This window comes from Micromys minutus, assembly GCF_963924665.1.
Source record: "Micromys minutus genome assembly, chromosome: 2".
Taxonomy (NCBI): Eukaryota; Metazoa; Chordata; class Mammalia; order Rodentia; family Muridae; genus Micromys; species Micromys minutus.
This window is the reverse complement of record NC_137971.1, coordinates 56,106,170-56,120,710: the sequence shown is the minus strand read 5'-3', so window position 1 is coordinate 56,120,710 and position 14,541 is coordinate 56,106,170. Positions and strand designations below refer to the sequence as shown.

The 14,541-nt window shown below is 50.8% G+C and overlaps 2 protein-coding genes across 3 annotated transcripts in view; both read right to left on the bottom strand.

The window, feature by feature from the left end:
- Window positions 1-775: 775 nt before the first annotated feature.
- Window positions 776-1,599, bottom strand: PHLDA2 (pleckstrin homology like domain family A member 2; the record flags this gene model as incomplete). Its single annotated transcript, XM_080912965.1, has 2 exons — window positions 776-932; window positions 1,247-1,599. 2 exons carry the CDS (start codon window positions 1,597-1,599, stop codon window positions 776-778), a joined length of 510 nt encoding a protein of 169 aa, XP_080769091.1.
- Window positions 1,600-12,685: 11,086 nt separating this feature from the next.
- NAP1L4 (nucleosome assembly protein 1 like 4) overlaps window positions 12,686-14,541 on the bottom strand; it is a 35,288-nt gene continuing 33,432 nt past the window's right edge. For both annotated transcript variants that reach the window (XM_080911338.1, XM_080911339.1), the window contains exon 15: window positions 12,686-13,729. In XM_080911338.1, the coding sequence (XP_080767464.1) occupies window positions 13,691-13,729 (39 nt within the window). In that variant the 3' untranslated portion in view covers window positions 12,686-13,690. The remainder of the gene's footprint in view (window positions 13,730-14,541) is intronic.

Here is a 14,541-nt window from a genome sequence, read left to right as displayed (position 1 = left end):
ACCTGACACAGACTTTGAGCCCCTTAACAGGAACATAGCCAGGTGAAGAGTCAGAGTCAAAACCTGGCAGGTGACCCCAGAAGTGAGGTAGATGTAGGCCAGATGTCTGGTGAGCTTTCAAGCTTCACACCAGGGCCACAGCTCTGGGCCTTACTGCTCCGTCATTAGAGACAGCCAGGCCTGCTTGCCGTCTGTGACAAAGATGTGCAGTGTGCTATCCCGTTCTGGACACTGGACAAGACCTCAAGCCACTGTGGTCCAGTGATGGGGGTTGTCAATGAGTAAACAATCAATGATCCTTGGAATCCACTGCTGGACAGATGGTATGTGGGTGGGTGGGGACAATGAAGGCAGCCACCCTAGTGGACGGAGCAACCTCACAGATATCCAGGAGGTGCTAACTAGGGAGTGAACTCTGAGCAATTCCAGCCACCCGCCGCATCCTCTCAAGACCACACCCAGGAGCAAAAGGTAGCCAAACCACACCCAGAGTACTTCCTGATCTGGAGAAGCTGTGAACCCCACTGGCAGATGACAGTTCATTCAAAGGCACTTTGAATGGTCCCTGGGATGTGGAGAGGGAATGAAACCAGATAGGAGACCCTTTCTCTTCCACCCTTCCACACGTACACCCCAGTAGGAACTTCACGGACCACACAGTTGTTAAAAAAGAGAAATGGCATCGTTTATTTGGAATGAAAAAAATGGTATAAAAAATATTAACACGGAATGGTAGGTTGAAAGCAGGTAACCAACATAAATACGGTCCAATAAGTTAGCGCACCCGCACAGCGGGGCATGGCTCAGCAAGCACGGGAATATCTTCGGTGAAGAGCAGCGGCGGCGTCACCCAGGGCATCCCCTGGGCTCCTGGGCTCCTGTCTGAGGCGGCAGCGTGGGCTGGTTCCCGGCTCGACTGGTCCGGTGCGTCTCTGTAGGGAGAAGACTTGAGTCAGTAGCTGCCCGGGTGCAGCCTTTAAGTCTCCAGGTGGGGCCAGCAGCTCCTGCCACGCGTCCCAGGTTCCCTCTCCAAAGAGTCTTAAAAGACTTAGGGTTTCCCCCTCGCCCCCCCCCCCGCCCCGCTTTTAAAATCGAAGTGTCCCCCACTGGGAGGCTTGATCTCCATCCACTCACCCCCATGCCCCGACCTCCGACGCTGCGGACCAAGGCGGTAACTCACCAGTAATCCAGAACTCTCCGCCCTCCTTGTTCGGACTGCGTTTCAGACGAAGGGAGCTCATGATACCGGTAGCGGCGAAAGTCTTCCACCGCCCGACGGTTCTGGAAGTCGATCAGCGCCATGGTGATGGCCGCGTTCCAACAGCTCTTGCCTGTGCAGCGGAAGTCGATCTCCTTGTAAAAGTTGGTGACGATGGTGAAGTACACGTACTTGGAGGTGTGCTCCACGCAGTCCACCTTGAGGATGGTGTTGAAGCACAGCTCCTTGACGCGACCGTTGTTCCCGGAGAAGAGGCGCAGGCGGTCGGGGGTGAGCACGCAGCGCTTCTTCTTCCAGACCTGGAACAGGCTGTCGCTTCGCTTCTCCAGCTGGCCCTCGCAGAGAATCTCCTCGGAGGTCTTCACGGTTTTCGAAGCCATTTCGAAAGCTTGCACCAAATGCGCTCGCTCTGCAATGGGCCGCGGCTGCAGCGTGGGCCTTATAAGGACTCCGCCCCTCAGCCCAGACACGCCCCGGAGTCGGGCACTCTCCTGCCCAGGCAAGCTCTCGGAGCTGCCCCCCACCAACCGCCCCAGGCTGCCCCCTACCCATTGCTTGAAGCTACCGCTTATCGGAGGACGGGGGGGGGTGGGGGTGAGAACTGCTCGGCGCCTCTCTGACGGGAGCCCCGAGCCTCCCCTCCAGCCCCAAAGGTCCCAGCTGCCAGGTGGAGTGACTTGCGGTCCCCTCCCCGCCCGGGCTCAGGCCCTGCCTACAGAGGAATGCACCTCAGCGGCCCCTGCCCGCTGTGACTCAGCGCTCAGAATCCCTCTCGAGGGGAGGTCGAAGACTCCTGAGCACGAGGGTCGTGGTGGACCCACGGGTTCTTTCCAAGCCTTGGCCACCTTGGGCGAGCATCCAAAGGCCACCCACTAGACTTTCTTGGGAAGTAGCCCTACCCCAATGGGCTTTATCACCCGTGTTGCTCCCCAGAGTTGTGCCTCGAAAGTTCTCTTAATTCCTTTTCCCTTCTGTAAAATGGGACAATGACCTTTGGTAAATTAGGTAGTGCAGAAGTGGAAGGAGGAACAGCACCCTGCAATATTTAGCCACGTGAAGAGAAAGGCCTGCCCCATTCCTTCTGTGCCCCAATCTAGGCTACAGACATCTCGGGCTACGACCGTACAACCCCGACACGCTGGAAGCTCAGGGGAGACTGGGGCTAGCAAAGCTAGCTTGGGGAATGCGGGGACCGACCTAAGGGCCAGGGGCGGCGGGGGCGGCTGAGTCATCGCCTTTCAGTGCACGATTTTATTTACCTCTGCCCTTAAAGGTTTAATAGTAACAGGAAGCAGACGCTGCTCCTCCAGGGTTCCCAGGGATGGGGTGGGGGTTGGCTGAGGGACCCCAGGAGTCCCTGGCTCTGGTGGGATGGCGGCAGGGGTGCTGGGGTGGAATAGAGGACAGAGGTGCTACAAGAAAACTTTCCCTCCTCCTTCTCCCCTCCCCCACTTTCTTCCTCCCTCTCCCGCCTCTCCTTCCCCCTTCAGGCTGTTGGAAAACCAGACACCATGCGGTGTGGTTCCTGGTGAAAACGCAGGTTCCACCATTTAAACAATTAAAACTGAATGAAACTCCAGTTTCTGTGGCCCGGTGTTGTTCTAAGGTTTCTACCGCTTGAAGAGGCTGAGGCAGGAAAGACCAATCTAGGTCAGTCTAGGTTTTACAGTGAGCTGGAGACTAACCAAAGCCGCATAGCAAAAATAAAATAAGGGGGTTGGAGAGGTGGCTGAGCAGTTAAGAGTCCTTGTTGGAGGATGGCCTTATGGGCACTAACGGGAAAAGAGGCCCTTGGTCCAGTGAAGGCTCAGTGCCCCAGTGTAGGGGAAATGTCAGGGCCGGGGAGGTGGGCGGGTGGGGGAGCACTCTCTTACAGAGGCAGGGGGAGGGGAAACCGGGAAATGGTTTACATTTGAGATGTAAGTAAAGAAAATATCCAATAGAGGACCAAAGTTTGTTTCCTGCTCCCAGTTGTGTAACAACCATCCGTCTGTTAACTCCAGCTACAGGGAGCGCTCTTCTGTCCTCCCCTCCCCCAAAATACACACACATATGCATTAAAATAAAAATAAATCTTAAAAATAAAAAGAAACTTGAGACTGGACCAGTGGACTCCGAAGCTAAGAAAAGAGTACTTGTTGATTTTTCAGAGGGCCTGGGTTGGGTTCCCAGCCCCTGCAGGGTGACTTACAGTCAGTAATCCATGACCCCAAAGATTGACTTCCTCAGGCACACGTGCATACACACTGGCAAAGCACTCAAACACGTAAAATGAGCTAAGTTTCTGAAATGTAAATACAGAACCACAAAAAGAGAGCTGGCAAGATGGCTCAGTGGGTAAAGGTACATGCTTTCTGTTGTCACGGCTTGCATGTAATTCCTGGGTCTACGTGGTGGGAAAGGAGACTGGGAGTCCCTCAACTTGTCCTCTGATCTTTGTTCATTTGCATGCGCGGGCACACACACACAGAGGAGGGGGAGGGGAGGGAGGGAGAGAGAGGGCAAAGTATTGTTTAAAAAACCTTTTTAAATAAAGAAACGAACAAAGGTGTCCTAGACCTCCCGGCTGGCTCTCACTGTGTGCTCCACAAACCCCTGTTCCCAATACACACAGAGGCCTGACCTTCAGGGTCCCTGAAGAAAAGTGAGCCTTATAAGCTCTTCCCAGGGACCGAGGGGTGTGTGGAGGAGCAGAAGTGTCCAGGATACCTGCGGAAGAAGGGAGCAACAGTACAGAGAGAGGCAGGCAGCCAGCCCTGCCTGCCTCAGAGGAGAGCAGGCCAGAGAGTGGACGAGAGAGGGCTCTTGGAGCCCTTGGGTAAGATAGGTAGTGAGTTCACACTGGAGGTATCCCAGGGACCTGACCAGTGTCAGGCTAGAAGAACTCCTGAGGCCAGCTCTCCCCAGTGTGCTTAGATACATCATGGCCGGTGTTTCCAGGAATCAAGCCTAAGTTAAGAGCCACTCTACAAAGTACAAAGTTAGGGGAAGGAACAGGGACTCTCTACAGCTGCCCTGGGACCCCATTCCTCAGCACCCTAACCTTCTCCATGCTTCCTGCTCCAGGCCTCTCAGACACCTGGTGTCTAGCACCCCAACTCCTCTCTTTACCTGGAAGCCCTGCAGTTCCATGGAACTTAGGATTGACCCAGAAGCTGGGCCCTGCAGTGGGGAAGGAAGCGGAAAAGGGAACGGGAAGGCTGTACACCAGAACACAGAAAGTCCAGATGGGTAGAGCTGACCAACAATGTTAGGTCACCAGAGAGCCCCTTGGCTGGTCACCGGACAGCTGTTAGACATCCTGTGGTCTAACTCGGCCAAGTCAATAAGAATCTAGTTGGTACCTTGGGTTGTGCTCTTGGGTAGGTAGAGACTTCTTAAGGACACCCTAGGAACAGCTGCCTCACATGGGTGCTCAGAAAGAGCAGTGTTGTGTCAGGGTTACACTGATGGGAAGGTTCTTCCGTTCGGCAACTCTCAGAGGTCATCTGAGTCCCCCGAGGAAGGGGACTGAGATGCCTGCTTCTCAGGCTGATGAGAGACATTGGGACCCCCAGGCCTTTTTGTTGTTAGTTTGCTAAGACAGGATCTCATGCAGTTCAGGCTGGCCTTGAACTTGCTATGTAGCAGAGGATAACCCTAAACCTTTGCTCTTCCTGCCTCCACCTGTCAGGTGCTAGTATTACAGGTGTGTGAGACCATCCTGGTTTTATGCAGTGCCGACCAAACACAGGCCTTTGATCATGCTAGACAAACGCTCCACTAACTGAGCTACAGTGCCCAGCACCCTCTTTAAAAAATTTTTTTACACTATTTAAACTTATCTTTGTGTGTGCACAGGTGTACCTCTACAGCACATGGAGGGAAAGGATGAGTTTCAGAAGTTTGTTCTCTCCTTCTACCGTGAGTTCTGGGGACAAAATTCAGGCCACCAGGCTGTTACTTGCATTTACTTGTTGAGCTGACTTGCAAGTCACACTCCACCCCTCCCCCACAGTTCCTTTTACATAAATTCTTTAAAAAAAAAAAAAAAAACTTTTAAGGACTGGAGAGATGGGTTGAGGTTAAGTGAACAGACTGCTTTTGTAAAGAAACAGGGTGTGTGGTGTGTGTGTGTGTGTTCCCAACTTCTGCATGGCTGCTCACAGCCAGCTAGCTAACTCTAGTTTTAGGAGATCTAGTGCCCTCTTTTGGCAGCCCCAGGAACTACATACATTTGCACAGATGTTTATACATTCATAAAATTACAGAATCAAGATAAACTTTTTTAAACTTTAAATTTTATTTAATTGATTAGTTAATTGATTATATGATGCTGGACATCAGACTCTGGGCCTTGAGTGCCAGGCAAAAGCTCTACCTACTGCTGAGTTCTACCTTAGGCCTGCTATTCTTTTTGAAACAGGGCCTCATGGAGACCAGGTTGGCCTGGGATTCAGGAAGCAAAACCTTCAACTGTGCCTCCATCCTCCTTCCACTTGCCACGGCTAGGATTACAGATGCACAGCACTACTCCTGTTCTTATGCAGGGCTAGGGATTGAACCCAGTCACATGTATACTACACATGCGCTCTACCAACTGAATTATATCACTCAGGTTCCTGAGAGCAAAGAGCAACCCCATGCAGAGACTAGCCTCGATTTCTTTCTTTCTTTCTTTTCAGAGCTGAGGACCGGACCCAGGGCCTCACGCTCTACCACTGAGCTAAATCCCCAACCCCAGCCTCAATTTCTTGCAAGAATAAGCCTTGGCATGGATTGGGCTGTGCTCCTGGGAGGGATGTTACACCCGGGCTCTAGGTCAGCTGACACCCAAGGAGGATCCAATGTGGCCCTGCTCCATGCTCAAGACGGGGGTCCTCTCCTCCCCACTATGCTTGCACTACAGGGTAGCAGTGGGGTCAGGGCAGGGAGCTCAGAGAGGCAAAACGACTCAGCTAGTGTGACACAGACTTGCATAGGAGGACTCATACCCGAAAAGCCCAGTTAAAGGCTGAAGAGACAGTACGACAGTTAAAGCACTGGCTGCTACTCCGAGAACCTAAGAATTTTGATTTGTTCACAGTACCCACAGTAGGCTGCTTACCTTTGCCAGTAATGCCTGGGGATCGACTGCCCTCTTCTGGCCGCCACAGTTACTGCATGCATGTGGCATCCATTCACATAAATGAAATCTTTTCTTTTTTTTCCTTTACTTTTATTTTATATGTATGGGTGCTAACCCTACATGTGTGTCTGTGTGCTACACACAGTGCCCATAGAAGCCGGAAGAGTATGTTAGACCCCCCCCCCGGGATTGGAGTTTTAGACAGTTGTAAAAACTGCCATGTGGGTGCTGGGAATAGAATATGGTTCTCTAGAAGAGCAGCCAGTGCTCTTAACCACTGAGCCATCTCTCCAGCTCTGCGTCACCCCCATTTGTTTACTTTTGAAACAGGGTCCCATGGTGTAGCCGTGGCTGTCTTGGAAATCGATATTAGACCAGGCTGGTCTTGAACTCAGAGATCTGTCTGCCTCTGACTTCAGACGCTGAAATGTAAGGTGTGTACCACCATGCCTATCAAAAACAAATCTTTTTAGAAGAGAGAAGGGTGCTGGTGAGAAGGCTAAACAAGTCAAAGTACTTGTCATCAAACCTGACAACAACCTGTGGACCCCTATGACCCACATGGTACAAGGAGAAAGCTGATTCCCACAGATGTTGTCCTCTGAATTCCACATGTACACACACACACACACACACACACACACACACACACACACACACACACACACACCAAATAAATTTAAGTAACTAAAACAAAAACAAAACAAAAAAGCTTAGCTCTTTTATACCCAGTGCCCTTAACTCGATGTGGGGAGGGTACTAGGTTAGGACCTAGCTAAGTCTCTCATATCAGTCTTTGTCATGTTTACTAATATTTACTGGGGCAGTATCTGGATTGACACAGTGTGGGCCACCCAGGCAGGCTACAGTGGTTTATGTGTCCCCAAACTTCCAGCCTGGGCGCTTTGCTGTCCTGTGCAACTGTCTAGCTCCTTGGCACTGGAGCTGAACCGTGTGAGGCTCTGGCTCGACTAGGAGGAATGAGGCACCTCTTTGAAACTCCCCGAAAGAGGTCACCTCCTCATAGTGACAAGCCAGCCTGATAGGCACTTTCAGGACCAGCCTGGTGAAGCAGTCAGCCTGGGAAGAAGCTGTGTGTCATGGGCATGTTGTGGGGTGTCAGGGACTGAATGCCTCCCTTTTCCTCTGTGCTATAAACTCACAGGAGCCTGGGAATGGCTCTCCTGCTTCTGAGATTTTCACCTTGCCTCCTCTAGGATTGCTAGGGTGTCTGAGGCTTCCCTCTCAAGTTCTTGGGTGCACAGCAGAAGCCTGACCCAGCACCTGATGCCACTTGTCTTGGGCCTGCATAGATAGCCCTTACTCTAGGACCTATGAGTTAGGTCAGCCTTGGGTCCTTCTTCCTCCCATGGTATGGTCTAAGAAAACCAGAGGTCTGGGGTGGAGGTTCATCTATCTGTCCCACCTGGTTTTGGGTTTCTGCTGTCATTCTGGCCTCAGCATTCCAGAGTTGTCCCTGGTTTCCATTTTTCTGGAGTCTAAAGCCACAGGTACTGGCTCACAGGTGCTAACAACATAGGTCAATACTGCCACCTACCGTAACCTTGCTCTGATTAAGTTTTCAAGGCCCTGTTCAGAGGTCATCAGCCCTGCAATGGAGCATAAAGAAATAAATGTCTGCCAGAACCAGCCAAGGCACTCAGATTCTGAAGATAGGTGGTTAAAAGCTCATCTGAATCATTACTTAGCCAAAAGCACAGGCCAGGTGTAAGGGTCGCAAGAGCAAGATGCAGCTCCTTGGTGCCCTGGCAGGGTGGAACACAGACTCGATGTTCTCAGGGATTGTTCACATGGAGCCTGAAAGGCTGGGAAGATGAGGTTTTGCTGGTGGGGCCTGGGGAACTGAGCAGACCTACCTTCCTGACAGAAGAGGGAGGCAGAGCCGTGTGAGTCCTGTCCTCTCAGGACCTCTGATGAAAGAGCTAAAGGAGCAAACAGAACTCACGGTGGCAGCAGAACTGAGGTGGCCAGGGTCTCTCTGTTACAGTTTAACTGTTCAGGAGTTCCCTAACTGGGGTCTCTGTGGGCACTTCTGTTCCCATCTCACCTGATATTTATGGGGTATCCCCTGGCTGAGTTGTGGCCCTCATTGGCTAAAGATGTGTTTCCCAGGTGGCCAGAAATATCAAGACCTCTCAATTGTCCCCTAAGACACATGGAGAGAAGAGTCCAGGTGAAGTCCAGGGCAGATGGCAGAGAAAGACTACAACCTAAGGACACGGGGGGGGGGGGCATAGAGCTGAGAGGAGACAAAAAGACCCTCCAAAGTCTGCAGGGAGCCAAGTCCTGTCACATTTGTGGAACTGTGTTTTAAGCTCCACAGTGGGGAGTCACATGACCAGCAGGTCTAAGGGCAATGTGGGTGACTACCCCCAGAGGTCCTCGGGTGCAATAACTAGCCATGTTTTTCAGGGTCACTCTCTTCAGGACTTGGGGAGTTACTGTAGACTTCACTTGTACTCTGGGACATGGGCAAAAGCTCACTGGTATTCTTCAGATATTGGTGAAGATGGTGATGCTGGGGATGGGAGGTTGATAGAAGTTCTGTCAGGGCCAAGGCCAACCCTGAGGCAGGCTTTCCTGGCCTCACACACAACCTGTCTGCAAGCAGTGACTCAGGATATGGAGGTATCTGATGCCCCTGGCATCCAGATTATGGCTGCCTCAGTTCTGAGGTATGCTGGGGAAACAGTTGGAAGGGCTGTCAGCATAGCAGCCCAATAGACTTCAGCAAAGGCAGACTGAGAGCTCGCCTCCTGACGCAGAGGCATTTACTTACTTAATTACATATGCAAAGACTATTTTGGCATCTCTGTATACCTGGGGGCCAGCCTGAGAGCACCTGTCCTGGATAACATCCTATGAACCTGACCAGTGAGTTCGAGTTCCTCACTGTCCCTAGCTCTACCCTCAGAGGTGAGTGTTCCCCCGGGGACCAGACCTCTCTCTGGCATCACGGCAGAACTGGGAATGGATGGCCAGCAGGGTAGGGCTTGTTTGAGTCTCTGCATGTTAAAAGCCACAGTAGCCACCTGCTCTCAGCTCCCTGGATGAACATGGGCTCTGGAGGTGCCCGTCTAGTCAGAACTTGAGTAGGTTGAGACCTAAAGGCATGCTCAGGCTTCCTGGTGGCAGCCTGCTGAGGGCAGCTTCTGTCCATCCTCCAGTGGCGGACTGGGGAGTCAGGTGTGGTAAGGGGCAGGGCTTAGAAAGTGGAATCCTGGGAAGTGAGTTAGCTGACATTGGAGTTGAGGCACCTACAGGGAGAGTGTGATCTGCCCCATGCACATATTAGGTTGTCATGGACAACATCCAGTCTCTACCTGTGAGAGATGAGTCAGCATGACCAGGCAACTGTTGGCACAAAGGCTCCACCCAGGGGCATAAAAGTGACTTGGATTTGGCAGGTGTTCTCCAGCGCCATTCTTCAGCCACTGGAGACCAAGAACTATCTTTAGGTTAGGCTTGTGTATCCTGGGCAGCAACTTCTTGTTGGGACTTCAAGGTTCATGTTTGAAAAAATCATTCCACATACTCTGGAAAGTGGGCCAGGTGAGCCCTAGGGCTTTAGAACACCTGCCAGGCTAATGCCAGCTCATGGGTGGGGTCAGGGCCAGTCTGGGGTAAGAAAATGTATGGGTTTTGCCTATAGAGGAAGGCCTGAAAAATAACCACTGGCTCAGCAAGCCTGGGCCAAAGAGCCTCATTCACACTTTGTAGGTAGCTGGCAGGAAGCCTGGTGCAATATTGGACACTGCTTTGGTGGCCTGGCCCCACTAAAAGGAACTTTCTGCAGGCCAAGATTTCCAGTAGGCAGGAGCTGGTGGTGCCATTCACTGGGAACCTAGCCTTGAGCCAGGACTCTATAACCAAACATTTGGGGACAGTAGCAGGTAGATCCATGTAGGGAAGCCAGAGCCCCTCCATGTTGGCATTAACACCCAACCTTCACCACCAGAGGCAAGTACAGATCAAAGCAAGATAACACTATCCAGCTCCACCAAGGGCTAAACATTTCAGTGGATGAGAAAGACAAGCTGGGCAACATAGCATCCCTTAGACTGGGACCCTGGGGGCTATTTGTGGCTAAATGCTATCTCACCCTTCCATGGCCTAGGGTTCACCATACAGATGTAATCATTGCCTTCCCAGCTAGCAGAACTGTCAGGATTCTGGCTCTGCCCCTAACCCCAGAGCCTGGAGGAGTTGACGCTGTGCAGGAGGGTGCTAGAAGGCACAGCTTTTGGTTGTTTAGATGCCTCATTTGAAATACTCCAGTGACAGCCCAGTGCCTGGGGTATGGAGGCTACCCCAGGTCTACTGCTAGGGTTAATGATGAGGTCTGTTCTTTTGCTATGCATTATAAGGCTGAATACTAACCCCCAAAGCCTTGAGAAAACCTGCAGGTACACAAAGTAATGCTATGTGACCTTGCTTCTTAATGTGAAACTATTGGTTGAATAAAGATGCTGACAGCTGATCAGGAGAGATAGGTGGGGTTTCGGTTCTGAGTCTGAAAGTCTGAGGACCTGGACCGAAGGGAGAGAGAAGGTGAAGACATAATGAGCTAGGTGAGTCCTAAGAACTGGCCACATAGGCTGGCCAGTCAGAATAAGGGCCCATTCAGAACTGGAGTTACTGGCAGGGAGGCAGACATTATACATAGAGGGTAGATGTCTGCCCAACTCTAGTGCTTTAAAGATTTATTATAAATATAAAAGCTAAGTATCTTTTATCTGGGAACTGCATGATCAAAGGCAGGTTAGAAACCTGAGATTAAATACTTCAGGGGTCTCTGAACACCATGGTCAGTCAAGGATTTGGGCTCCCTGCTAATGAGGGGCGACCTTCCCCATCTTGTGACCCCGGAGGGCAAACAGCACGCCTTTGACTACAGCTATATGACTCAGTCCCAAGCAGTGGGTCCTAGAAAGAAAAAGAAACCTACCTCTATTCTGGGTCATCCCCCAAGCTGCTCTCCTGCTGTCTTCTCACACAAAGGGGGGGGGGGGGCACGGCCATGGCTCATGGCTAGGAAGTCTGCCACAACACTGGGCACAACTGCACTTTTGACCTGTTGGCTGTCTGCCAAGGGCACTCACCTCAGTTGAGTGCAGATGCCCTGGTGTAAAACACTGCTGGAGGCCCTTTCTGATTCTCCTTCATTGAGACTTATTGCCCAGAAGTGGTAAACTACTAGGAGCCAGAGGCAAGGCCAGTTCAGAAAATGACCCTTTTATGTAGCTGTGACCCTAGCTGGGTTGTCAGGCTGGCTAATGTGCCTGAAAATTACCCAAACACATCATTTTGTGCAGTTACCTGATGTTTTAATGATGTGTGAAATGCACATTTATAAATGAATTTGATTGGTTCAGATGGACTCTGAAAGTGGCCATTGTTCAGTGATTCACATTACACTGGGCTAGGAGTAAGGAGCAGCATGCAGGACTCTCTTCAGATGAGGCAGGATTTCCTAGGGAAGGACACAGGATGAAGGGTACACTACTGTCCAAACACCTAATATATGCCCTCCTCCAAGCCTAACTTATCCTATAGCCTTGTTCTTTAGCTCTTATGAGGCAAGGGACAGGGCAGCTATGCAGGCATGCCAGGGACACTGGACTTGTAGGTAAAGGCAACCAACCACTTCTGTAGCTAACTTTGAGCCTGCAGAGCAGGCATTCCAGGGATGAGGTCTTCTTCTGCTGAGCTCAGTCAGAAATGGCCACCATCTTGACTTCCCAGCATTTGGGAGGCTAAAGCAAGAGGGGAGTATATAGCATCATCTTGGAGCCATCCCTCCCCAACCAAACTAAAAGCATCCCAATCCCTTATGACCTTTTTGTAGTTTTTTTTTTTTGTTTTTTTAATGTATCTCTCCTAGATCCTGATCTACAAGGCGCAGTCTCAGATCTAGAGGTGTTTTCCTAATTTGTTATTGTTTGGGTGTGTGCCAGCACGCAGATTTGTGCACATGCATGCAGTACCCACAGAGGCCAGAAGAGGGTGTTGGATCCCCTAGAAGCTACAGATACAGTTATTCCAGCAGTTGGCCATCATGTGGGTTTGTGAAATAAACTGTTCCCCTGGAAGAGAATCCAGTGCTATTAACTGCTGAGCCATCTCTCAAGCCCCACCCCCACAGTCATTTGCTAAAGCCTTTTTTACAGTAGAAAAATGTTCCCAGAGAGCTAGGCTGGTTCTACAACCAGCACCAAGAATGAGCTTTCACAGTCTTATAAGAGCTCAGCCCAGCAGGGTGTGGCCAACTGTGGGCAGTCAGAAGGGGCAAGTAGGCTGTCAAACAAAAACAAACAACAAACCAATCTCACTTTGTGTTTCACAACTTTAATAGAATATTCTAACTATTCTGTACAAATTGAAAACACCGTATTCAGTTACAAATGTTATTGGGTAAGGCTGAGCACGCTCTACATGGCTGGTCACTGTGGACATGGCTGTCCTGGCTACCAGAGACACAGCCACACACTCTGAAACACCCCCTCCACACACACACACACACACACACCAACCGGTCACCAAACCCAAGTGTGGCCCTGGTGTGCATAGTACAAGCCGAATCTGTGCTCTACAGACCAGAGATCCCTAGTGAAGAAGAACTTCTGTCCCCTGGCTACAGCCTGCCTACTTCCAGGGGCAATAACAACACATGGGTCTGCATGGCACAGAGCAGCTGGTGGCAGGAAGCAGTAGGGCTTCTTCCATGGGCCTCACTCCACTTGATGTCACATCCTCCTGATCAAGTCAGTAACATGGTCTCATAAGTGGGAGGACAGTGACATTCAAAGCCCCCCAAGCACAAGTGAATAAATAGTATGCAGGTGAACCTGGCAGCTCTGGCCTTAGAGGTGTGTGCCACAACCCACCCACCTCTTAAACCAAAACGCAAGAAAAATAATGCTCTAAGGTGAGCACAGCTTCCTCTACAGTGCTTGGGAGAGGACTAGGGCACAGCAGCTGGAGCAGCTCCCCACACAGTTCGGCGGCTGGAAATCATGGGGCCTTTTCAGTAGGGGAGGGCCGAGTGCACACAATCACCAGGCTCTGTCAATCCCAGGCACAACCTCGGCCCACCCCAAGTGATCTTCAGGCACCAAAGCTGCAGGTGCTACAACTAAATCTCCTATTCTGAACTGCAGCAGTCTCCACTGTACAAGTTTAGCAAAGTAAGAAGGGAAGGGGGAGAGGAATCATGCACTTGGAAATGGTTAGATGTCACAGCACTGTCAACAAAATTCTGCTTTGGCAGGGACTAAGGCCCCTGCCTGTAGCCTGCGGTTCTGACAGCCGTCCACGAGGCGGCCCTACAGGGTCGCTGCTTCTCACTGCTGCTTGCACTCCGCTGGCTGGGTGGGTTCTTTCTGCAAGGAGAATACAGAATTTGAAGAGAATAAAACCAGTATCACTCATCAACCTTCCTCATCCCACAAAAACCAAGATTCAATGAACTCATTCCTTGTTACCAAAAGGATGGCTCCCCACAAATGGACTTTAAAGAGCTGACACAGAAACAAGTCAGAGAAGGCTCTTCTTCCCAGAGAAGAGTCCCAGGTGTTTGCTTTCCTGTTCTAATGTGAAGTCTAACTCAGAATGTGCTAGGAAGAGACTTGCTGGGGCCACAAAAAGGAACTAGCCACATGAAAGGCTTTGCTGCTGGTACAGATCACACCTGCCTGTGCCAGCAACTAGCTCTCTCTAGGGCAGCCCTGTCCTGGGTATTCATGTAGGGAAGGCAGTTCTTCTCAGCAGGCTGGTTCTCTCCACTAATACCCAAAGAGATTCAACTTGAGTGGTTCATGGTGCAGAAGCAAATGGCTAGAGGCCAGCTTCTATAAAGAGCCATATCTTTCAGTCTCACAGAGCAGGAGTCCAGATCACACCTGTCTGAAGAGCAAGATGACTTCAATCTAACTTAACATATAAACCTGGTATCTTTTAAAACCCATTCACGATCTGGGAGCTTTGTATGGAGGACAATAAAAGCCTGAGGACAGATAAGGGCCTCACTACTGCCTCAGAGCTAAGATATATAATTCAACTCATCTGCTTCCCAGAAATCTGGGAACTACAACTAAAAATCATGGTGGTATAACCTGTAATTCTAGGCTGAGGCAGAGAAATGCATGTTCAAGACCAGTCTGACCCACATAGTGAGACTCATGACTCCAAGTAA